Source organism: Pundamilia nyererei, unplaced genomic scaffold, assembly GCF_000239375.1.
Source record: "Pundamilia nyererei isolate P.nyererei 1_Seehausen unplaced genomic scaffold, PunNye1.0 scaffold00136, whole genome shotgun sequence".
Taxonomy (NCBI): Eukaryota; Metazoa; Chordata; class Actinopteri; order Cichliformes; family Cichlidae; genus Pundamilia; species Pundamilia nyererei.
In genome coordinates, this window is record NW_005187537.1 from 1,286,547 (window position 1) to 1,311,594 (window position 25,048).

The following is a 25,048-nucleotide window of genomic DNA, read 5'->3' on the forward strand; positions in this document are numbered from 1 at the left end:
GTTGCCAGTGGCTAAATAACTGACCGACCACATGGAGCACTTTTCTTCCAGCTCATGTGACTCGTGCCTCTACTCACATTCTTTACAATCCGAGTTGCATTTGTTTTGAGAAAGTCTTGTGCTGCTTGCACATTGCTCAGCACCTCCTCCACCGTTCCCTGAAAGAGCCAAAAAGGCAAGCAAGAGAAAAAATAAATGCATGAAAAATAAATTTAAAACAAAATAAGAGGATGAGAATGAAAAAATAGAGAGAATGAGTTCTGCGTTTGACTGCTCAGGGCATACTCACATTGACTTTGTCTGTAGTGGTTTGAAGGCCCTTGAGGCTTGAATTCACATTTGTCTATGGGCAAAAGCAGTCGATTTCTCTTTTTAAATTCCGATAACCAACAAAAGAATAAAACAACTCCCAGAATAAGGAGATAAGGAGAGAAAGAGAGGAAGGACAGAACTTACCAGCTGTGGCTTGATATTTGTGTCTATGTCAGCCTGGATCATCCTGACAATATTAGCCTCATTTTTGAATTGTTGTTTAATATCAGGATCAGACTACAAACAGGCCAGAGGTTGGTTTGGTTAGGACATAAATCAAAGTCACATTAGTTTGTAATAAAGTGTAAAAGATTCCACTCACTTGAGCATCAGCTAAACTATTGAGGTTATTTGCTGTTGTATTCAGATTGATGCTGGAAATGGCGTTCATCTGAGGGAGATAAGTAATAAGATTACTTTAACATGTACACACACAATCATCTAATGACAGTTAATGATCCACACAAAAAAAGGCATACCTGCTGCATGATAGCAGTGAAATCAAATTTTTTAGCTTCAGTGGAGATATCTTGTAATTGGTTTTTAATGTCATCACTCAGAAAAGCGACCGAGGGCAGAGAGATATTTGTGTTCTCAAAGCCCTGTTGGACACTTCCTGTGTACTGCGGGTGACCAGGGAGAGAGAGAAAAAATGTATTTCATCATTTTGATCCAGTCAGCATAAGAAAACAATCTGGTATGCTTAATTCACATAGGGTTGTCTTCATTTGTTTGAAAGGGTGGCAAGGAAGCTCACTTTTGACACGTTTAGCAGGTCGCCAAGGTCTATGATTTGGGACAAATTGAGTGCTGTCCACAGAGCCTGGTTTTCCTCACAGTTTCTGAAAAAACAACAACAACAAATGCATCAAGTGTAACTTTTTCATACAGTTGCTAATCAGAATGAAAGTTTTAAAGAAGCACATTTGAATTCATTTTCCTAAACAGAGAGATATGTTTGGGGGACCGGGCTAAATGTGTAGTACTGCCAACGACACATTATTTTGACTCTGTACACAACTACTGTGTTTAAATAAAACAGTCAATATGTGATTGAAGCGCCACAGGGTTTTAAAAATGATTTTCATGAATTACGCCCATTTAAACACACAGTTTCCCATTTTGAGTCACGGTGCTATTACGACTGGTAATACCTCAGATTTTCTGGAGTAGGAGCAGAGTATTTTTAGAACAGCATCAATAACATTAGTGTCACTAACTCATTGTTTTAAGTGCACAGACTCTAACTCTGATATTATGACATTAGAAGGAAATTTACTGTATTTCAAAATTTTGCTTATTGTGCATTATTCATATATCTCAAAGTTTTTCTCAAGATTCACAGTTTGCAGTTTTTACTGACTCCAATCATTTCATAATGGGTTTTTTTTTTAGCTCTATTGCTTAAGAATTTTTTTAAAAACTACATGGAACATGTATATCTGGCATTACATACCTGTAGATATCAGAGATACTGATGTTCATTTTCATTCCTGAAGACAAAGTTATTTGCGGCAATGGAATCAAGCCAGAACTATCAACTAACTGTGAACAGAAGAGAAGAGCATACATATATATACATACACTGTACATGTATCTGCAGGTACATGTGTGAGTGTATATCGCTACCTTTAGCAGTTGTCCATTGTTCCAGGGTCGGCAGACCAGTGTGTAAACATTTTCACCCACCAAGAAAAGTATTATCACTACAATCATGAACAGCCAGGAGAACAGGAAGCTGAAACCTGCACTCCTGCAAATACATCCAGGTCAGAGGTCAGAGAAGAACCAGGCCCCTCGGCATGAAACCAACATTCAAAGCCAGTACTCACATCATGAGGAAGATGCCTCCACAGTTCGCTGTGCAGGAGCGCTTCATAGGGTCTTCTTTTGGTTTCAGACCCAGAGGGCCCAGGACCAAACCCAGGACGTTGCACACCACAACCAGGAGGACCACACAGCATAGGGTCACACACACGCTCCATCTGAAGAAGTATGCACACATGATGACTGAGTCGTGGGTATTTCTGCCACTGATTACACAGCAAGTTTGCACTTCAGGGCTTCTTACCTGATAAACTCGGCGTCGTTGATTTGTGGCAAGATATTCTTGATTTCAGTTTGTGCCGTGTTCAGTGTCCTAGACACATCCGTCAGCGCAGATACAGCGAAGTAATTTTTAAACTGACTGATTTGTGCTTGTATGCTGTCCAGCTGTTTGGTGCTGCCTAATAAAACACACAAGCTCAGTAATGCACACAAACACATGCAGTACACATATTTAGAAAATGAAGTTAGTTCAGAAAGTTTGTTACAACAGCCGCAGCATTTACTCACTTTGAACTATATTGTTGGTTTCATTGTTCACCGTCTGGGGGATGTTTTGGAAATACTCCTCCACCTGAGTTATTATGTAAATAGTTTAAATATATTGTTAACATGCCTCCATTAAAAATGATGTGAATATTGGATTTTTTCCTTCTTATAGTGAAAAAGTCAATCTTCAAAATCCTCAAAACTACAGCCTTTGCATGTGCTTGCATGTGAAGATCTAGTGTCTGTATAGTGTCTGTAAGGCACCCTCTGGCTACTTTTCCTTTTGTGCGCAATATATGAAACACTCAGCTGAGCAAATGCCCCAAATTCTTGTTTCTATTGGTCACGCAAATGTACATCACAGCACCCCAGCACTGCCCTTTGCTCAATGCAACAGCAAGTCTTTCATCGCATGGCGCAAACCATAGGAAATAATAGGCATAACAATGTATCTGAAGGCCCCTTTATCCTATTTCACTGTTTCAAGACTCCCTTGTGAGCCTTCAAAGACCAGACAATACCAGTGTGCCTGTGTGCTGGGAACACTGACATTTCTCATGAGAAAAACAGATGTGTTCTCTGAGGCTGTTCTGTCTGCAGATGTCACTCACCTTGTTGATTTGGGATGTGAGATCAGCTTGGTTGGCTTTATCCACTGCGGACTGAAACTTGCTCAAGCCGCGAGTCTAGAGAGAACAATGACAGACACAAACAACAAACCTTTTTTTTTATCAGCAACAACATGTCAGACCTCAAACTAACACAAGGTGGCAGCAAACTGCAGCAAAACCAACATTTGTGTCATGGAGCAGATGGACAGAGGACAGATCAGCTGTTCAGACAAAGTCATAAATGATCATGTGCCACATTGTCTCAGGCCGACATCAGACAGTGTTTGATTGCATAAAATGATTCTTCCTGGTTCTTCATTATAATATATTATAAAACCCACTAACAGGGCTGATTCTTTGTCTGTAGATAAGTCGAACCTGACTCATGTTTTCCTTGAATAACATTCAGAAGCTGTTTCTTTTTTTTGCCTTTGTCAATCAGAACCAATTCATCCATTCAGAAAGAAACAACAAAGCAGGAATGAGTCATCTTGTTAACACAAACTCTGTACTTACATCAATGGTGGTATCCACTGTTAGTGACTGTAGTACTTGGCTTAGTGTGGTACAGTTCTGGCATCTTGAATCGGATAAAGTCTGATTGATGCTGTTTTTCACAGCAGTGATATTGGCCTGGACGCGGTCTGCGCTGGACTGCAGCTGGACCAAAGACGAGTTCAACGTCTTCAGTTGACGGCTGGTGTTTTGAATCTCTGCTCGTATGAATCAAATACACAAATATTAGTCTCTATGTGTGTGTTTATACACTACATAAATATTCATCTAAGGCTGTTTATATGGGGGGGGGGGGGGGTGTCCCTGCTACCTTCCTTTGAATGTAAAAGCTATATAAGAAGCTAAAATTCATGGGAAATTCTCACATAAGCCAAGTCAATGAACAACAGGAACATTTGTTTACCCACCCTCTTTTTACAATCCTTCACTAAGCCTGCTCTCTGTTACTTTAAGAGTGGATGTGCTCTGTAAAGAAGTGTGTCAACAAATGATTCAGCTGCTTTTGCTAAAAAGAAATGCTGAAATTCCCATAGTGAAAAGGTGGATCCTTAAAAGAGAATATTCCGGTGTCTAGACTAATATACTAAAATTAAACGATTGTAAATTAATAAACAAACATATCTAGGTTCCTTATACTATTCAGAGCCTCCGTGTCTCTGAGCTGACATCCTGGAAATGTTTTTAATACAAAGAGTCTGATCAAATGAGCTGCTGAGAACCGGAATGTCCACAGCTTAGGTTTCAGCTTTATAGGATAACCCTTCACCACTGCTGCTTGTTGAAAGCCACAGGAGATTTTGATGTAGATGCTTTAGATAAACTATAAAGGTTTCTAACAAAGAATGAGCTGACTGAGGAACACTCCAGACATTATTATATACTGTATACTGTGTCCCAAATATGATTATTTACTAGTTTTGAAGCTTTTTTAACCCAAACTGTCAGCAGACGCACATCATTAGAGTTCATATAAGGGTTAGAAAGCAGTATGATTGGGAAATCCACAGCTTTTAACCTATAATCTCTGAGTCTAAAAAGTGAAGTTAGTAAGGAAGTGCCTTGAGCCAGAATTCTAATGACCAGCAGGGGGCGATGTTTCTCGTTTCAAAAAGAAGTGAGATTGTGTGAAATCCTATGAGAAAACTTTCCAGATTTCTAATTCCTTGCAAAAATGTGAGAAGTCTTACATAATATTTGATATTTTTTTGTTCAACCAATTTAGAGTTAATAGGCCAGATTTTTTATTTAACTGTATGCAGGGTACGCTTTTGGGTGTGGCTCCCTCGCGACTGTCCAAGTTTCAAAATGTCAGCCTGTAAATCAGTATGTAACCAGAATTATTATATTTTTGTGTTATCTAATTAGTTTTTATTTTGATTTCCTTTTGAATTTTTGTTTTTCACTTTCTTTGATGTCAGTTAGTTTCCAGGGCATCTTTCTCCTTTTTTATTAGTTTCGGTGTTAGCTTTAATCGTTTGAATTATTTCTCTATGAGGGGCATGTGTCAGGGTTAAGCTTTAGGAAAATCAGTACAAGTATTACAATAAAAACCTTTTAAAAGCTAGTTTCACAGCTAGTTTTAGTTTTTAGTTTAGTTTTGTTTCACTATAACAACCTTATATGTAACATAATTCTTTTAGCTAGTCAAAGCATTGCACTTGCACTGTTATTTCTGTACTTCTGTGTCTATTTTTTTCTTAGCTAAAAAAAAGAAACTAAAAAAACTAACTAAGTAAATAAAGCAAATGCAAAGGTTTAAGGGAAAACTAGATAAAAGGGATGCCAAGGTGAAAAGCATTTACAGTAAACTGTACACTGTGTTTTTTGGTGGGTGTGGCTTTGTTATTGCCAATCTCATGACAGGTATCTACATTTGAACTTTCATTAACACGCTGATGCAGGACTCATCATGCAGATATGGCTCATACCTTGATCCAGAAGTTTAACGGAGCGCAACGCTCTGTGCAGGGTACCGTTGAATTTACTCTGGATCGCTGATCCCAACTGGATTCCGATGTCTAAGACAGAAAAACATGTTTTGAAATGGTTAAACATGTGACAAGGGTGGGAAATGTATTGCAGCAGTTTGGTTGTACAATAGTTGTTCCTCTGCTCCTTCATTGTTAGTTCCTTTTTCTTACCTTTCAGGTTTTTTTTAACCTCATCCACAGTTTTGTTGCTCTTGTCCACAACACTGTTAATTTGCTGGAAATGGAGTAAAAACGAACTATTTCAGACTGTGTACTTAAGATATGGTTCACAACACAACAAACAGAGATGACTGATTACATTGGCTGATCATACATAGCAGCTTTTGCAAGTGACGAACAACAAACAGCCCCATTTTCCATCCAACCTTTTCCCAGTCTCTTGTAACTTCAGATAAGTATATTGACAATGTGGAAAACGGAGCCGGTATTTAATCAGTGGTCTGACTTCAAAACTGAGGTCTGTTTGCATCTCACACAAAAGCTGCAGAGGGATTGCAGGAGAGCAGCACTTACTGTGAATAATCCGTAACAGGAACTAACAAAACAGTTTAAGGTTAAGAATAAAGTTCAAGAGCAGTTAGTCAGCCGGTACCAATAAATGCTGTCACAATGCATTTCCACATTTCAGAAATGTTCTCTTGCCTCAGGCACATCGGTGAGGAAGGTGTTAATATTTTCAATGGTGTTTATCAGCTCCCCTGGACCCTTGTCCACGCTCACTTTGAAGGCTTCGTTACTTCTGAACATGCAGACATTCCCAGCTCTGCAAAACACATACAGACACAAACACAATTAAATTTATGTCACCAACGTATTGTTGATCTGAGCGATGCAGTGAGCCGTGTGCATTCAAGCTGTCTTCACTGCTAATTTCAGATAACACATCATCATTACGCTGGTCAAAACCTCCCAAGAGCAGCCTACACACACTCACAAGATAATGATGGTGGTGGCGAATGCACACCAGTAGAGTGTTTTCCTGCAGCGGTGAATGGAGGATGACTGCTCCTGGTACATCTTCCCACCGCAGTTGCCACAGCAGCGGCAGCAGGCCAGGAAGAATCCAACTATAGGCATGAGGACGATGTACAGGATCCCGATGGCAATACACACCAAGAAACCCACTTTGTGCACCAGGATCTGAACACGTAACATGCCCACACACATACAAACGATATGTATTAGCGTTAAGGTGTCACAAATATCAGTTTCAAAGCCAAGACGGCAGAACTGCAGCAGTTCTTTGTGGCCAGCTGTGACGTCAAATACCTGTGAGACATCAGTACACTGTGGATTTACTTTACTGTGGTGACAGTCCACAATCAAGTGGATCAAAGAGCTTTAGTACATTTAATGGACTGGAACAAAACACAAAGGGATTTTTTTTTGAGACAGTCTCATATAACAGCCGTCAGAGCTCTAATGACGGAGTGGCCTTTTCTATTATTATTAGCACAAAGTTCCTGTTTACAGTAAAATATGTGGAAATCATGTACACTGCCTTACTTCTTTGATGGTTGCTTGATCTGGCTGCCCACGTTGGAACTCTTTGACTACCGTGACCACCAAATCTGGAAAGAAATTAAAGAGAAACAATTTTTTTTTTTAGTACATGAGTGGCCGATACAAATCTATGCTGCTGGTTTCTGTCCTAGTGATCCACACAATTTGTACAAAGGCTAGAAGGACAATATGTCTTTCGTTCTGCACACGCGTTTATTCTTTCTCAATGTAAAAGTGGAAACCTGACACCTTGCATCTTGCCGTGACCAGGAAACCAGTCTAGCTTTCAGAAAACATTAGATACCAAAAACAACAATACAAAACCTATCATTTAATGTCTGACAGGGACAACAGCAGGCACAGGTGACTGAGAAGACATGTCGATCAGGAGACCAGATAAATGTTAAATGTCCTTTAGTATGTTGAAATGAATTTGCATTTTATAAAACATTTGCCAATTGATAACCACTGGCTTAATCGCTTTTTCCTAAGTAAGAACCCTGTTCAGCATTTTATCCTTATCGTAACATTAAGTTATTATTTTTTTATGAAACGCTGTTTGTTTAAGCCCTGGTGACCTCATGAGGATGGAAAAATCAGCGGACTCTTTATAAATGATTCAAGTGGTCATTGTGCGAAATCTACTCAATAAACATATCTAATACTAATACTGATAATCGTCGCTTTTAAATTCAGTCTGAACTGGTGAAAGGCAGGCTTTCGTGTAAACGGGCCTTCTTTTCATAAATCAATACTACATAGAAACTATTACACAGGTTTATGGAGCAATTGGACAGACAATAGATGTGACACACACACGTCTGAGCCAGGATACGGGACCTTACAAACAACAGAGCACCTAAAGGTTAAATATTCACTCTGCAAAATGCAAGAATGCCCATTGACTTCTTACTGATTAACCAATTCCATCATGTTTTTGTCTAGTTTCTTTGTAGCACGGAGCAGGAGTGCAGGGTAATAGTGTGTCGCCTTTAACCAAACAGGGAAATTTTGCGACATGCAGAACATGAAAGCCAAAGGATTTTATTGTGATTTGAATATTTCCTGTCTGCTCTGTGCGTGTGTAGCTCGACATGTTGCTACATGAAGAAGTAAGGCAGTAAGGCAAGGTCGGTGGTGATACTGACCTGAAGAAAAGGCGTTTGGCTCAACTGTGTGGAGAAAGGATTGGACTATTGCTGACATAAAGCCTGTTTTTGAATTATTTTTGGCTGTATTGTGGTAGTGAGGCTGGGTAAAATTCTGTGGGGCCACATCTGCTTTACAGCTAGTTTGAGAAAGGACAGGCTGGGTCAGGCTGAGCCCGAGCAGCACCACTCCTACTACTCCGCACAAGTTCCTCATGTTCCCGTATAACCCCATGTTTGCAGGTGAAAGCAGTCGAAGAAGGCAGGTCCACAGAGAGCTCAACTCATGGCGCAAGCTCTTCCTTGAAGCATCTGAAAACAACACAATGAAACTGATAAAACCATGGTGCATCCGCACAAGGCAGAAAAATTAGAGACTGAAGAAGAGACGCATAAAGCCACAGACTGAGTCACACAGACAAAGAGACAACAGAACAGTTTGTTACAGCCAGGAAATGGGAAAGCAAAAAAACACTGCTGGCATTTTGTAAAATGGGAAATCTGAATACAGCGCATGTAGGTCTCTGATAAGAACAGTGCCCTTTAGGATTCTGTGTTATTCTATACTTATCGAGAGACCCTCAATTGTGACCCAAAGGAGTGACCTTCATAATCACAGGAAAAGTTGGTAAAAATTAGATGAAGCCTGAATACTTTCATGGAATCGGTCCCTGCTATGTTTATAGTGTAAACACACAAATAGGTATGTGACTCATGTACCTGTATCCTTGCTGTTTAACCCTAAACCATGTTTGTCATTCATAGCAGGAGACAGTAAAAAGGAATAAGCGGAATAAAAACAATTTTCAATGCATGAAACTCACATGCAACACTTGAATATGACTGTAATGTTTGTGAAGGTGGAGCTCTTTTAAGCAAATTATATTATCGTGATAATACAAAGTTCTCTTTTCCCGTTCTAAAATGCGTCACTTTTATCAGTCTGCTGATATTTGCCTTACATACTGACACTCAGCTGGGAAGAGTTTGAGCATGTCCTCCACGTCTAAACAGCAGCTGAGGTAAGAATGTGAACAAAGTGCGGTCAAAGTGAAGAGAGTAAAAATCATGAAGTAACAGAAGCGTAAAGTGAAGCCGAGTGTGAAAGCAGAAGACAAAGAGAGATCATTTGGATCTTGTCATTTGAAAAACATACCTTTCTTGGCTTGAGCGTTGAAGGACCGAGGAGCTGCTCTAGTCTCTGGTGAATTAGTAGGAGACTCTCCAATCCCACAAAAGAAATGTAATATGCTCAGTCTTGTTATCAAGTGGACTGTGTGCTGACTTGCAGAGAACTGCCACTGAGAAGAGAGGGAGGTAAAATTATAGACTGAAGGAGGGATAAAGGGAGGGTCGACGCGTGGTGTGTCAGGGGGAAGGAGGAGTCATAATAGGGGTAAACAAAATAGATTTTACTAATTTTGTTTCCTGTATTCTCAAATGCATGTAAGGGATGTCAGACTTGTTTGTTTTGGAAATGTTTTCTTAACATGTATAGTTGTAGTTAAATTTGTGGAGCCTAGACAGGCGAAAAACTAAAGAAACCAACAAAACAAAATTGTTTTCAAGAAAATGTGTTAAAATTAGGAAATTATTTATCACAGAAAGTCATCGTCGACCCAAGTTCACTCCCAAGTGAATCAGTTCACATCTGCAATATGAAACGCAAGGTGTGGCTTTAATGGAAGCAAGGGCAAAGCCCAAACATGTAGGGGAAGATGGAAAGGACACGCTTGGGATAAGAAAGAAAAATGACTAAAGCCTGCCAAAAAATTCTCCAAAATATTTCAACATCGAGCAAATTACTGACAGCAGCTGACAAATTACTTTCACTTTGGTCAAAAGATACTGTGTCTGGAGTTGGCAACAAGTCAAGACAGGACAATTTTTACACAGACTGAGCAACACTTGACAACAAACTATTTACAGTTGCACAAGAAGGAAGTCCCACTACACACCTGCATGGGTAGAATTCCCCACTGTGATCATACTGTTAACATTTTTGCATGGAAAGAATCAACAGCGTTTTCTAAAACATTTTGCAGGAAAAACATTTCCCTCTCTGTGTAACAAAGCGTAACCTTTCTGAGGTGGGTATTTCTTGTTTAGAAGGTGCATTCATGGAACGAAGAAAGGATTGTAAAATAGGAATGCATTTAATTTCCATAATGCAAACAGAATTCAAAGAGTTTCTGTCCAACGTCAACAATCATTTGCTGATTGCTTATAGGTGTTTTACTATAACCTAAAATTTTAAGTTTTCCGGTTTATAACCCTGTCAGGTAGCTTTAATACAAGGATGACATCAACACCTTGCAGTGCTTTGACTTGCTGATTGTCCTTAATAATTGTGTGCTCTTGAAATAACATCACAGGTCATGTAATTCTCAGTTAAACAAGAACTGAGAGGGCAGATTAACAACATAACAGTACTTTTCATCAATAAGGGCAGCATGTTCCATTTACCAGCAAGAATTCAGTGAATGATAAGGCAACACCAGTGACTCATCCTGTTTATTATGTCAGCGCTCATGATCCTTCTTCTCCTTTCAGCTTTCAGCTAGCTAAAGAAGTTTTTGTTAGTTCAGGATAAATTGCGACAAAACTGAATGTACTTTAAAAAATTAAGTATGTAATCAACACTCTCTGTTTATTAACCTGTTTTACAGTATCTTAAGTTTATTTTCTACCAGTTATCAATAACAAAGACATGCGCCGATCTTTACTTAATTGGTAACCTATGGGTAACTATGGCTACATATACATAAAAGCCACACAGACTTTGACTATTTCTGCCATCAGAAATCAAGAAATAGTGAAGAAGTTCTTTTAAAATGGGGGGGGGAAAAAAACAAAGAGAGATGACTCACCTCAGGAAATGCAGCTTGGATAATCTGGCATTTATAAACTCAAAACAAGTGCTGCTGTGTCTTGTTCATATTAGTATTCACACTGTCTCAGCAAGAAAACTCTTGTGCACCCATTCTGCTCGTCTGTACGTTAATTTTCTTTCCAGAGGCAAGTGATTTTAAAGAGTATGTATTACCACAGAGATTTTACATATCCATAACCTGTGAATAAACAATAGTGGACCGCACCCACCTGCTGTTCAAATCTCATGTTTACCAAGGGCAGACAGTCAGGAGAAAGTAGGCAAGATGGTAGGTTTGAAGGAAACAACGATTTTAAATTTCAGACAGTGGATTAACTAAAGGGCAGCTATGTAAGATGAATAAGGATTATATTGAACTGTACATCATGCAAAGGAACTCTTCCAAAGCACAACAACAAAAACTGTAAATGAGGAAAATAAATCCTGCTTTGAGGAAGTTATTATTTGTTGTGGGTGATTCTCTAACATGCAATGCAGCAGGTATACAGCCAATAAAAAAAAACAAAACAGGAAGTTGTGAGAAAAAGTTGTTGAAGGTAAGTTATGAAGAGGTGATCAGTGAGCAGCAGTAAGGCTTTATGCCAAGAAACAGCTCTACAGACGTGATGTTTGCTTGAAAAATCTTTAATGGGGAAGTATAGAGAAACGTCAGAGGGAGTATTAGTGCATTAGTGGATGTAGAGAAAGAGCATGTAAAAGGGTGCCAACACAGGAACTGTGGTACTGCATAAGGAAGTCAAGAGTGGCAGAGAAGTATGTGGTGCACAACATGTACGAGGGCAGGGAGTTAGTGGTGAGGTGTATGGTAGGAGTGACAGACGGGCTCGAGGTGGGGCAAGGATTACATCTGGAATCAGCTCTGAGCCCCTTCTTGTTTGCGATGGTGATGGACAGGCTGACAGATGAGGTCAGGCAGGAGTCTCCAGAGGGTATGTAGTGAGAGTAGTAGTTCCTGAGAGAAGAGGAATGACTAAGAAGCAAGATTGAACACATGGGTGTGAATTAGAAGGAGAAAGGTGTAACGACGAAGAAACGAGGAGCACAGGTAGTGAAAGCAGATGAGTTTAAATACCTGGGGTCACCCATCCAAAGCCATGGAGGGTTTGTGTTGACTTGTGAAAGGAGGATAGCAGCAAAAGTGACACTAACAAGACAGGAGAATGAGCTGGAGATGGAAAAGTTGAAGAAAATAAGATCAGGTCAAGTGGTTTAGAGACAAACAGAGAGGCAAGGCTGAGACAGAGAGATGGTGGATATTGGAAAAAAGTATGTTGACACGAGAGCTGCAACTGAGGGGAAAAAAGGGGAAGACCACAGAGAACATTTATGGCGGATATGCAGAGCTGGTGTGACAGACGGGTTTAAGGGACACGGTGAGATGAGATGGCTGCAGATGATTTGCTGTGGGTGCAGTCACCTATGTGTGACAAAACGCCAAAGAGCTTCCTCTATCACCAGCAATAAAGACAACCACATTTTTCCGTGAAAATTCATCTTTATTGATACCATACATGAATTATCAATGACAGAAACCTGGCAAAAAAATATAGATATAAAACCACCCCCATGATGAGGTGCTACAGGAGCCAGCTATGGGTGCATTGCCATTTCATCTCTGTCTCATACACCCTTATATTTCCCAAACAGAAAACACAGGGTGTTGATAAGTTGCTCCTAGATTCAATCCTGTGTCTGCCTGCTGAACTGAAACACCACAAAAGTAGACTAGGGGTGCTGGAGACGATGAATAAGGATTTCAACACAATAGCCTGCAGCCTAGTGTAGATTTACAGATGGCTTTTCAGCCAAAAACGATGGAGGAATTTCTGGCAGGCTGCGCACTCATGTGCTCTGTGAGACCCCTGCTGGACAGTCTACAAATTACCATGCAACAGCTGTTAGCCGGCATCTGGGTGATGCTGTCAGGCAACTTTTTCCCTATTTCTCTGCAAACCCTGACACCACAGCTTTAAGACCAACTTCCCCAAGGGTAAGATCCAATGTCAGTGGTCAACCTTCCTTTTTTGTTAAACTCATCTCTCAGATATTAACATTTATCTGAAAAACAGACATCAAATAGCCTAAAAACAAGACCATAAGTATTATAATTAAAAGGTTTTGGTCAATCCTATTAAATTTCAATAAAGGTCGCACCATTGTGGCACATTTCCAGCATCTAAGGAACTTGAGGCATACAACTGGATGACTTTGAGGTCAACACTTTGTCACCGTTGCCATTTACTGGTTTTCAAATACACCTGACGCTTCCACACCCTCGATGGCATTTAAATTCCTCCTCGATAATACTGAGCCAACAGAACAATGTGCAAACTGCATCTCCGTAAGAAACACAACAGAATGACCTCCGTTGGCATTAACTGACTCAGCAGCCCCACAAATTCCTCCATATATCATCATGAATATTGTACAGGTGGGTTCAACCTAAACAGAACATCAGTACATAGAAAAATAAATACAGTTTCCTAAAATGCGGGCAAAAATTGTTTTTTAAGTCAGTGATTGTACCATTAAAAATCACGTTTAAAAAAAAAAAAAAAAAAAAAAACTTAAGAGGTTTTTCATCTCTTTACATTAGATTGAGTATCTCATAGTTCTAGGGAGGAATACATAGAATAACTTTTACAGAAATTACTACCTAAAAATATACAAGCACAGACACAAACATGAGGAGTAAAGCCAACAAATGATTCATTATATAACATAAAACAGCGCCGTTTAAACAGTATAAGAATCTTTACATGTAGCTCCTTGGTCTGCAGCTTTCTTAATTGTACTTAAAAACATTTCTGGGAAGCTTAAGTTAATACAAAAGTCTTATTTTTTATTTTACAACCCCATCAAAAGTTGTTTTTAAAATATTTGAGTAGCAAATTTGATTTCTATCATTATATTCTTTGAATAGAGGACCCTCACCCCAATATAGAGATCTGAAGACAAAGCAAACAGTTCTGCGATGATAAGACAACAGATGTGAACCAGGTGCTCGATGGAAATTTACCTGGGGAAACTGGTTTCCAGTGTGCTACTCTGAACTCGCATCAGATAGTTAAGCACTGGCCCTGTTGTCTCCAGCCTGTTTAGCACTGAAGCCAATGGGCCAGATGACAGCTGGATGTCTGAGACACATGGATGACATATCAAGGATAGACTTACATGAAAGTTATTTACCATCACAATAAGAATGATCTAACAGCAATATTTCTACATTAATATACTGCAGGTTTCAGATGTTTACAGTTCTTACATTAGCAATAATAGAAAAGGAAAAAAAATACACCGTCAATTCATAAGAAAAATAGATTGCCGTTAATAGTGGAAAACAGTGCAAAGAATATTCTGGGGTGTTTTTTGTTGGCTTGCTTGTCTGTTTATTTTTAGAAATTGTTTACAAAAAAATTGAAAAACAAAACAAAATCAAAACAAGTCTAAAACATAGAAAATAAAAACACACTTCTGTTAGCGCCTGGTGCTCTGGTCCAGACACGCTGCATACCACCTTTCTCCAGTACCTCAACGTTTTATGCTGAAGGTGTAAGGTGACCGTGTTAGTGTGTGCACACTGCTGTGAGTGTGTGCGTGTTTGCATGTGTGTGTATGTGTATGGGTGTGTGTCTGTCAGTGTTTGTGTGTGTTTAAGATTTAGCGTAGTGGTTCTCAACTCCGGTCCTCAAGCTCCGGCACTGTACAGGTTTTTGTTCCAACCAGGTCCTACAAAAACAAATAATTGAGTTTTTAAAAACCGAACGTTGAATTTTGATACTAAGAGTGCACACAGTTTTCTGCAGCCTGCAAAAACATGTCAAATAAAAGCTAAGCATTCCTTCCCTGTGACATGAGCACAACAGAAACAGCGACGTGCGAGGCTGACGGGAACGCACGCCTGAGAGACCCGAGGTTGGAACAAGAACCCGCTGACATGGGCGCCGCTGCGAGCACTCGGACAACCGGACACGCCAACTCTGGCTCAAACATTGTGGTGAGCGATGATTGCGGGACGAGGGAGGTGGGGGGGTAAACACACATACACGCACACTGCCAGCCCGCCAGACTCACCACACCACTAAGAGGACTGGTTGTAGCCGGGCAGACTAGGGCCAAGGCTGAGCACCAATGATCATGTGAGGGAGGTAGAGTGGCTGAACTGGCCTTTGTGTGATGGCAATAAGCTCAATTGGTCAATCTATTTCACCACCCACTCTCCTTTTATCATGAAAGAACACAAATAAAAATTAACTCAACATAAGCGCTCGAAGCCGCCCTCCCTGACCCCTCTTGCTAGCATGTTGGCTCAGGTGGATCCCAGTAAGTTTTTTTTGGGGGGGGGGAGAAAAAAAAAAAAATACAAAAACAAAACGAGTTGGGACCCCCCTCGTCTACTGGGACGACTGGGAGTTGTCATTCTTGCTCTCCTGACTGGAGGGTGCCTTGTTGTTCCAGGGCGAGTGTGCCCCCAGTGCAGGTGAGCTGTTGAAACTGTCCTCATCCTCCAGGCCATTCGCGCCATCGTACTGCGTGTTCTCCAGCCGCGTGATCAGACGCTCGTCTTCGTCACCAAACTCCCCTCCCATCAGAGTGGGCTCGCCCACCATCATCACATCCTAAAGGGGACAGCAAGGGCCGGTACAAATTATCCCCATAATACAGGGGGGTGCGCGGAATGACTGCACGCATGGGTCACTAACCCTGAACTCAACTCTGTAGTTGTTCATTTCGTTTTGGTTTTTGCTTTAGGTGCAATCTGACTGGGCTCAATTCCAGCATTACATTTATTTGTTTTATGAACGTCATTATACTGGAAATCAAGGGAACCCAAGTATTAAAAGCTTTCCATTTTAGTGTCCTCTTATTCTGAACCAAATCACAACTGGACAATGTGTGTTCAGGTCATCTACTCAGACATTTAAGTAGTCCATGTGGCCCTGACTCCCTGTCCCGAGAACCAGGGTCGAGAAGCCTTTCCTACTGGCCAGAAGTGGGCATCCCTGATCCTTGAGTGCTGCATCACGGGGGTTTTCATTCCACCTCGGGTCTCGTTCGCTCAGTCAAACAAGCAGTGCTGTGTGAAATCACGTGCTCTGATAGACTCAGTGTTAACTCTAAGACCGGGATAACACGGCAGATTTAGAGTGAAAGCCTAACTATCCCACTGGAAATCAGAGCAAGGTTAACCCTACCCCACAGACCCAAAATATATTAAACAGAGACGGAGGTCAGTTGTACCTCCTCTATATGATAGACCGTTTAACCTGTGGCCCTAGAGGACCAGGGACTGCCCATCACTGGATCACATGAGGGGGTCTAAAACCTAAATCTATCCTCTGTAGAATTACAAAAAACAAAACCACACACACACACGCACACACACACACCCCCACACACACACACACACACACACACACACACACACAAAAACCTAATCCCACCAAACTCCGAGTCCAAATGCCTCCCTGACCTACCTCCACCCAAACCTGGTACTACAACTAAACATGCTAGCAACCCCAGCTCCCACCCAATATACGCATACAAAGAATTTTCTGACCCCTCTGCCCTTCTTTCCAACCCTTACACCCTTTTTTCCCCCCCCATGCCTTGCTCAGCTGAAGTTTGGAGGTGCAGACAGAAGTCAAGTAGATGTAATGCTTACAGGTACCTGGCTGGAGAGTGAAAAGCTGTTGGCTGGACTCTTCTTTTTACTGTTGCTGTTGTTATTGCTGCCTCCGCCAGAGCTCACGGTGCTCCCGCCGGACACCTTCCTTTTCCGCCGCTTGTTTGGAGCTTGTCTGGCAGGCTCAGCTACAAGCACAGAAAGACATGTTTCACATAAATCTCTATAAATCACTAGTTTCTAGGTCATTTACAGATAAGAAACTATCATGCAGCAGCTGCTGGATTTTAGTATGGGTGCTTCAAAGCTTAAATTTAAAGGGTAACTATCATAAATGCCACTGGCTATTTCAAACACGTTACCTGGAGGCGCTACCATTCTTTGCCACTTTTGGAAGAGGCAGGTCTTCAGGCAGTCTCTGGGGCTCAAACTATAGGTTTTATGCCTAGACATCAATTCTTGCATGGGTTCCAATATCACACATAGCTTAAGGGAAGACGAGAGAGGCCAAAGTTGAATGATAGATGTTAGATTGTTCCAAACACAGATAATTCACCAATATGTTACCAAAAAAAAGAAGGAAAAAAAAAAAGAACAAGATCAAGAAGGAAATTTGCTTACACGGAGGTAGTTGAGCGTGGAGTTGGACAGCCCACATCTGGTGATATTTTTAGCCAGCTGATCAAGCATCTGGGGATCCTGGAGGATAGGGGGGAAAAAACAAACAAGTAATGACCAATTGCACGCACGGTACGTGAATCTGAGTATTAAAGAGGGGCTTGTTTACACGGCAACTCACATGCATAGCCAAAATGCTCCTCGGTAGGACCTCTCTGTGTTGTCTGATGCTGAAGTGCCACGTCTTGATCCTCATCATGTCGTCAAACATAAACTCTAGGTACAGGCGGCCCTCAACACAAATCTAAATCAAACAGCAGAGATCATGGGTTACCATCTCAACAAAAGGTTCAGAGACAATTGTGCGTCTATTATCCACACTGGCATTACCTGTGTAAACATAGGTTTGCCGTTCTGGGTCACCATGGTGCACTGGTCACAATCGAGAGACACAAAGTTACTATGGAACGACTCCTTTGGATGCTTCAAAACATAGAAGAGCTCAGTGGCGCCCCCCTCAAAGATACTTCTGAAGTACCGGGGAATCAACGTTCTGCCGATGGCTGCAGACAAAATGTGCCAAAGTTAAAAGCTTAAAGCTGACAGGACATTTAAAAAAAAAAAAAAAAAAAAGCCGTCATCTGATTTATAAAAACCTTATAATACGGTACAACCCCAACAGACCACTCTTCTCTTAGACAGCAGGACATTTAAAAGTAGCATGGGAGGCAGAGCCTTCAGCTTTCAGGCCCCTCTCCTGTGGAACCAGCTCCCAGTTTGGATTCAGGAGACACCCTCTACTTTTAAGATTAGGCTTAAAACCTTACTTTTTGATAAAGCTTATATTTAAGGGCTGGATCAGGTGATCCTCAATCCTATTTAGTTATGCTGCAATAGCTCTGGGCTGCTGGGGCCTTGCCATAATGCAGCAAGTGTTTCCTCTTCACTTACTTCTTTTCACTCTGATTATAAACCACTCTGCATTTAATCATTAGTTATTATTAATCTCTGGTTCTTTTCTACAGTGTGTCTTTTGTCCTGTCTCTCATTCCCACTGTTGCCAAGTGCTTGCTCATAAGCAGGTCACCTGATTGTTGGGGTTTTCTCTTTATTATTGTAGGGTGTTAAAATAAAACATATTCAATGACAAGCAGCTATCATTTCTTTGAAAACATATTTCTTACTGTATCGTTTTGGACCATCTTCCAGACAGAAAGTGATCGTGAGCATAGCATCATCTTCAAAAAACTCTGTGGTGAAGGCATCCCACCAGAGATTGTCACAGTCCTACGAGCAGAAGAAGAAACATTTTTCAGTTTTTGATTCCTCAAAATGTGCAGTGAGTTATGTTAAAATAGGTCATGTTCAAAAGGAAGAACAGATGCCATTTGCAAAAAACAAGAACTGGAAATTCATATACCTGCACCTCTCCTATAACCTTTCTACTCCTCAGGACAACAGAATGAAACGCACGCAAAAAGCCCTGCGATTGGCGACCTGTCCATGGTGTACCTGAATCTCACCCTGTGACACCTCAGATGATAGTCATTCAGCAGCTTTAAGCATTTTCTTAAAGATAAATGTTAAAGTGTGTTTTCCTGGATAAGCAACCAAACCCAACAATTCACTTTCCTGAAAGTAAAACTCAATTCCAGTAGTTCTTCCAGCTGTAGATTAGCATGCAAGCATTTCCTGTAGTGTGCAAACAGCCTCACAACGTAACAACACATAATGGCTACTCTTTTGCCCGTTTAGGCATAGAAACAGTTGGCACTCCAATTATGTTTTAGCCAGGTTTATCAGATAATCCTATTAGAGTCTGGATGTAACTCAAGTCTGAGTTCTGACTTAATTTTCTCGCATAATCCCTAACATGGTTACCTACACATCAACAGCTGTTGGGAGGGAAATCTAAAAATAGGGCAACAGTACCGGTAAGTGGTTTACAGGATCTGCAAAATGTAGTTCTACGAGGACTTTATTACATTTCCTGCTTGGAAATAAAAGACAGGCTCTGTGTTTTTGTGAAACAGTTTGTGTTGGGTTGCTACTACACTCTGTGAAATACAAAACGATTCTCACCTCTGTCCAGTTCTGTAATCTTTTGTTCAGCTCATATATCCGGTAGTCTGTCTGGTTCCCATACGGTGTGGGTCTCCTGAAACAGAAAATGGGGATATTCAACACCCTGCAGTGGGGGCTGCTTCAGTGCACTTACACCCGTAGTGCAAACAAAAGCAATAATCCAAGAGCAGCTTCAAACTAAATGCAGCATAAATTTTTGAACAGTATATGCTATATAAAGGACTTCTGACCTAAAACAGGATCAAATGACGTTAATTATTTAAGCATCAATGTGCTCACCCCATTCCAGGCTCCATGTATGAGGGGGGATACATGGGTGTAGGCCTAGGACAAAAAAAAAAAAGATATTGATAATCTCCACCAAGCATGTATGCCTTTAATAACATTCTGCAAATAGATTGCATTTCATAACCTCTCCATATTACTAAAATTAAATAAATAAATGTAAAAACAGACGTCTTATATTCTTAAGTAAACATCAAGAAAACTGATTTTATAATAAAAACAAGAAGCCTGCAAGAAGTCAAAAGATAAGACATCAAGAGGGTAACAAATGGCATAATTTACTGGCTGAATGAATTCACAAATTTCCCTTGAGAGCTCAGCTCAGACCTACCCCACATCTCTGTCCAGCATAGCGCCTGGGTGGAAGGGGGGAAAGCTGCCGCCGTTGGGGGGCTCCTTAGGAGAGTACAGCTTGAATGACTTTGACGAACAGCCTGCACACAACCCCGGAGCAGAGGAGGAGGAGGGGGGGAGGGGGGGCAGAGAATTAAAGGAGATTTAGATTACTTTGGATTTAGCTCATTCAAATCGCAGCAACATCTCAGTAATCTAATGTTGGATGATTTTGTTCAGACTTGTTCAAATAAAAGCCCACTGCCATAACAATTTCCTGCTGCTCTCATCATCTAATGCACCTTCAATCTGCTAAATGGACAAGAAAACAAATGATTGTTTTGGGGAGGGGGGGTATATTTATTAACCTGTAGACATCTGAAAACACAAACTGCAAAATGAGTGGAAACCAGATCCACTGGCATATTTTTTGCCTCTCTACACTGTGTGCTGGACTCCCCCTCTTGCTGCCTCTTCTATACCCACCCCCCATCCCTACACTGGCTGTTGTTAACCCCTGTCTGCCCAGATAACACAGTCATGCTCAAACAATCTGGCAGTGCTGAGAAAACATCTACTCAAGAAGGCTCCACACAAACAGCTGCTTCAAGTTTTAGGGTCTCAAAAGATATTTTATACCCAGGTTGTAGGAAAACAACCCCTAGAAATCTGAGTCAGACCGGCCAGTCACAGCAACCCTCCAGTTCCCCTACCCTTTGAAGCAGACACAGAAGTGGGGCACCAACATGAGGAATTTAAAGTATGTTTTGATAGGCAGGTATTAGCAACATTTAAATAACAGCAAAACCCATTTGTATCCAGTTGTTTAACAATGCCTGCACTGCCTGTAAATGTGGTATTCCCAACAGGCACCTGCATAATGTTAATTTGACCTACAATTTATGCACAACGGTTGGTCACTGTCTGCTTGGCATAGGAAAGAGGGGGCTGTACTTAATTAAAACCAGCAGGGGGAGAAACGTTGACTCCCAGCGCCATGCATGCTAATGCAAACCAAAACCATAGAGGGGTGTAAATGTAAGATTTTTGCCACTTTCTGTGAACTGATCGAGTTATCTACATGTGCACCAATTCTCAAATGGTGATTTTTAGGTTCAAACAGAGAGAGAAAAGCATTAATTGTCCTCCTTCACCACACACTACTACAACTCCTCCTCCATTTACTTTCACCCTTTTCTTCCTTCTTTCTGTATACCCTCAAGAGTCATGGTAGGTCATCTTCTCCTCCCTATTAGTATGAGGCTGATCTTGCTCAAGGCCACCCAACAATGGTTCCCTACACATTACCTCTGACCTATACACCCACCCCCAGCAAGTCTAGCCATTAGTCCCAGACTGCATTCAGGCCCATATGATAAGCCTTTGTTCATTTTGATGCTGATCCCACAGCTTTGTGCAAAACATAACGTCCAGTGTAACAAATCACATCTCTATTGCGGAAAAAAACCAAAAAACAACCTTTCTTCAATCACAACCCTTAATGTGAAAACAGAAACAGCTACAATGAAGCTACAATCAAATTATGCAAAGATATTTTAAAACAAAGGCCCTGAGAGAAAAAAAAATGTTGACACATGGGGGATTCTCACCTCTAACATAAATACACACACAAATATGAGGTTCAATCAGCAGTACTAACCCATCTAAAAAAACAAAAAAAAACAAACCTGCAGATCATTAGATCCTTATGCATGTAAACAACTACTAACACGAAAATACAGGCTCAGAGGCACCTGAGGTTAAAGGATGTCACGTACTGACAAATGACTACAGTCCTTAAGCATCCTTGAACAGAGTAAACTTTAACAAGGTGAGAGATTACGATGCATATTTCACTACGCTAAAAAAAAAAAAAAGGTTAACTTAACTGGACTTTGATGCAGTTCAGTCCGCCCAAACTGCTTAATGCAAACAATAGAGCTGCATCCAGAGGATGGCCATCAGCCAATAAAACATCCAAAGCTATGTGCAAGACTCCTAACGTATTTGCACAGCTCTCTGGTGTCACCTCATTGCTCCGTGTATTCACATGCATGAGCAGTATACCTGTAAAAATGCGCGAGCATCCACTTTAACAGCACGGGCCAGGCGTAAACTGAACCACAGGGCCGCGTTCATTAACATTAACCGTTTGCAGAAAACGGATGCCATTGCTAAGCTATTAACCCACTTGCTAAATATCACCGCCCTCCGCTCCCTATCCCCCCGTGTCTGTTTACGATCAATTTCAGCGGATATTGTGAACCTGTGATGCTGCTAACCTGGTATAGCAGTTCGACTGAGTTACCTGCAGAGAAACGTCCACCTAAACGCGGTGCTGCTCAACACCTCGGGTCGGTGTTTCTAGCCAGCTAGCCTTGCTGCTAGCCGGAGCGGCTGGATGGTGAATTCTCCGCCGCTGATAATGTACTCTTGTGGTCCTAAACCAAACAGCTGACGACGGGAACTGAAACACTCCCGCTACTTCCCCGCTTCTGGTGAATTTGCAATTCCTGCTTATATGTTTTAAATGTCATTTGTCTGGAGGACTGTGTTCTACTACTACCGGACCCTTTGTTCCTGCCAGCCGAGACACGAACAAACAAAGGCCCCGCCTTCCTCCAGGCTCCTCCGCCCATCCCTACACACAGACCGGGACAAAAATCTCAGGCCCCAGTCAAGACAAATTGGGGCCCCCAATTTGTCCCATCAGTAGACCAGTGGCCCCCAGTGTAGTACAAGGTGGGTCCCCATTGCGAGGAACAACCGTCTCACTTAATCTTATTCCACAGTCTGACAGCATTGTGGGCCATGCCGTTTCTGTGCCAGCCCTGCGCTGAAGTATAGTGGGTATGAATAATATTTGGGTCAGCAGAGTTTAGGAGGGTAAGGTAGCTCTTTTTTCTTCTTTCATTGATGCAATCAAATATCCATCTGCACTTTGCCTACTGTATTTATTACAAGTCATAAAGTGTCATAGTCTATAATAGCATTGTAATAAGATGCCACACAAGTGAAATACACTGAAACATGTAGCTCACTTGCAAGTCTATCTTTTTGTCCAAGTATTACATGTGACATATCTCAGATATTTAACTATCTTGCACTTCACTTTGTTAAAATTGTGTGTGAACAGGCTGATTTTTAAAACACACCACATTGCTCCCTAACTGCAGTGCTAGATAATTAAATATCTTAATACTTGACCAAGTAACCACGTGTTGCAAAAAGAAAAAAAATGCATCATTATGTCTGCACTTTTTTTTCCCCCTCATTCAAGCATTTTTAATCTAAAAAGTTACATAGACTTCATTACTGCTCAGTAAAAGCTGAATCTCAGATTTCATGATCAGATATGGCTGCAATAAAATATGTCTTTTTCCTACTTTAACTGTGGATCAAAGTGACAGGATTATGTCCCGTGAAACTGCAGTGTCTGAGATGATTTCTTCTCAACTTCCCACGCAGAGTGTCCGACCATTTATGAAAGCTCTGTGTGAGGGCACTGAAACAGTCAATCAGTCATAATGATCACTCATAAGAATGAGTAGTCCTTTTAGAATATGCTGTAAAAGTAACACTGTGTTAGCAGTGCTGGACCCATTTAAACTAGTGGTCATCCAAGTCCGGCACAATCTTAAAACCCCTTAACCTTTATTCTTTTCATGGAGTGTGAATCAAACATCCTATTTATACCATTAAATCAGTTATGACTTGCTACCGACATAGCGCTTTTAATTGTAGCTTTGTAAAGGCCTATTAAAAGTGATTGACGCGGCTGATGACTCAAATCTTTTCAACCACAGCTCTGTGCCCGTCATAGCCTCAGTTCGCGTAGGCTAATCTGCAGCCTCACTTTTAATCAATAACCACTCTAATGTTTACAAGCAATATATTTGAGGCCTAGAGAACCATTTGTGGTCTCAAAGTGCATTTTAAGCTCATTTGTTGAGGCTTTCACTTGAGCTGCCAGTCAGTTAGAATTTCTACAAGCCGGGAGTGCAGCCTAGGGAAGTGAAGCTATGCTTTTTGAGATGTACAGTAAACACATCTGACCCACACCAGCGTCTCTCAGCGCACAAACCCTATGTTATATATAGAGCAGAGATATGTAAAACTGTATGCAAAAAAAAAAAAAAAAAAAAAGCAGGCACTGCTGTACGCAGTTTTCAGAGAAGGATGCACCACCTGTGGTCTAATCTGTTAGTGATAACACAAGCCCAACTTTGAGATCGCTTGTTGAACAAAACCAAAGCTGGCTGGTATATCAACTCCTTGTGCAAGTCAGTTTTGATGGACTTGCACAGAGGTGTGAAAGGACAGCATCTCCCTCTGCTGGCAGATGCTGATAAAAGAAAAAAAAATGTATCTCATGCTTCAAAGTAGAATGAATTTACTGTCCTGGAGTTTACAGTAATATTTGATTTTGGCCATAACAACAAATTTGTACATGCTCCGCTGTAGTTGTATATTAAATTCTATTATCAACAATATACATATGCACAAAATCCATTAGTGTGGATTTCATGGCAATATGAATTACCACATGCATTACTCTGAACTGAATCCTCTTTAATCTGTATTCGGTAAGAGTCACATTTAGCACATAGTCACCTGGCAGGCAGTGATAACATTAAAGGCACCATAGCGCAGGAACTAAGTCCTATTTTGGTCTCAGAAAAGGAGGTTTTGAACGGCACAGGTATTCGTGTACAAACACCGATATATCGTCTTTTTTTATATCTATCTACACACACACACACACACACACACACACACACACACACACACACACACACACACACACACAC

The 25,048-nt window shown here is 41.0% G+C and overlaps 2 protein-coding genes across 7 annotated transcripts in view; both read right to left on the minus strand.

The window, feature by feature from the left end:
- prom2 (prominin 2) overlaps positions 1-9,697 on the minus strand; it is an 11,315-nt gene extending 1,618 nt beyond the window's left edge. The window contains exons 1-20 of the mRNA XM_005743861.1: positions 9,554-9,697; positions 8,398-8,709; positions 7,253-7,317; positions 6,681-6,886; positions 6,389-6,509; positions 5,897-5,960; positions 5,684-5,773; positions 3,756-3,952; positions 3,240-3,314; positions 2,650-2,713; positions 2,384-2,540; positions 2,145-2,297; positions 1,942-2,065; positions 1,769-1,857; positions 1,070-1,154; positions 792-935; positions 635-703; positions 457-549; positions 290-343; positions 78-158 (exon numbers count right to left, since the gene is read on the minus strand). Of these exons, the coding sequence (XP_005743918.1) occupies positions 78-158; positions 290-343; positions 457-549; positions 635-703; positions 792-935; positions 1,070-1,154; positions 1,769-1,857; positions 1,942-2,065; positions 2,145-2,297; positions 2,384-2,540; positions 2,650-2,713; positions 3,240-3,314; positions 3,756-3,952; positions 5,684-5,773; positions 5,897-5,960; positions 6,389-6,509; positions 6,681-6,886; positions 7,253-7,317; positions 8,398-8,632 (2,166 nt within the window). The 5' untranslated portion in view covers positions 8,633-8,709; positions 9,554-9,697. The remainder of the gene's footprint in view (positions 1-77; positions 159-289; positions 344-456; positions 550-634; positions 704-791; positions 936-1,069; positions 1,155-1,768; positions 1,858-1,941; positions 2,066-2,144; positions 2,298-2,383; positions 2,541-2,649; positions 2,714-3,239; positions 3,315-3,755; positions 3,953-5,683; positions 5,774-5,896; positions 5,961-6,388; positions 6,510-6,680; positions 6,887-7,252; positions 7,318-8,397; positions 8,710-9,553) is intronic.
- Positions 9,698-14,895: 5,198 nt separating this feature from the next.
- ldb1a (LIM domain binding 1a) overlaps positions 14,896-25,048 on the minus strand; it is a 17,147-nt gene continuing 6,994 nt past the window's right edge. The window contains exons 1-11 of one of the 6 annotated variants that reach the window (XM_013913551.1): positions 22,546-22,865; positions 20,236-20,338; positions 19,899-19,943; positions 19,617-19,692; positions 18,719-18,821; positions 17,925-18,097; positions 17,716-17,838; positions 17,538-17,615; positions 17,279-17,402; positions 16,956-17,104; positions 15,028-15,909 (exon numbers count right to left, since the gene is read on the minus strand). In XM_013913551.1, coding sequence (XP_013769005.1) covers positions 15,685-15,909; positions 16,956-17,104; positions 17,279-17,402; positions 17,538-17,615; positions 17,716-17,838; positions 17,925-18,097; positions 18,719-18,821; positions 19,617-19,692; positions 19,899-19,943; positions 20,236-20,255 — 1,116 coding nt within the window. In that variant the 5' untranslated portion in view covers positions 20,256-20,338; positions 22,546-22,865 and the 3' untranslated portion in view covers positions 15,028-15,684. The other 5 variants (XM_013913552.1, XM_005743864.2, XM_005743863.2 and 2 more) reach the window with 5 other exon arrangements.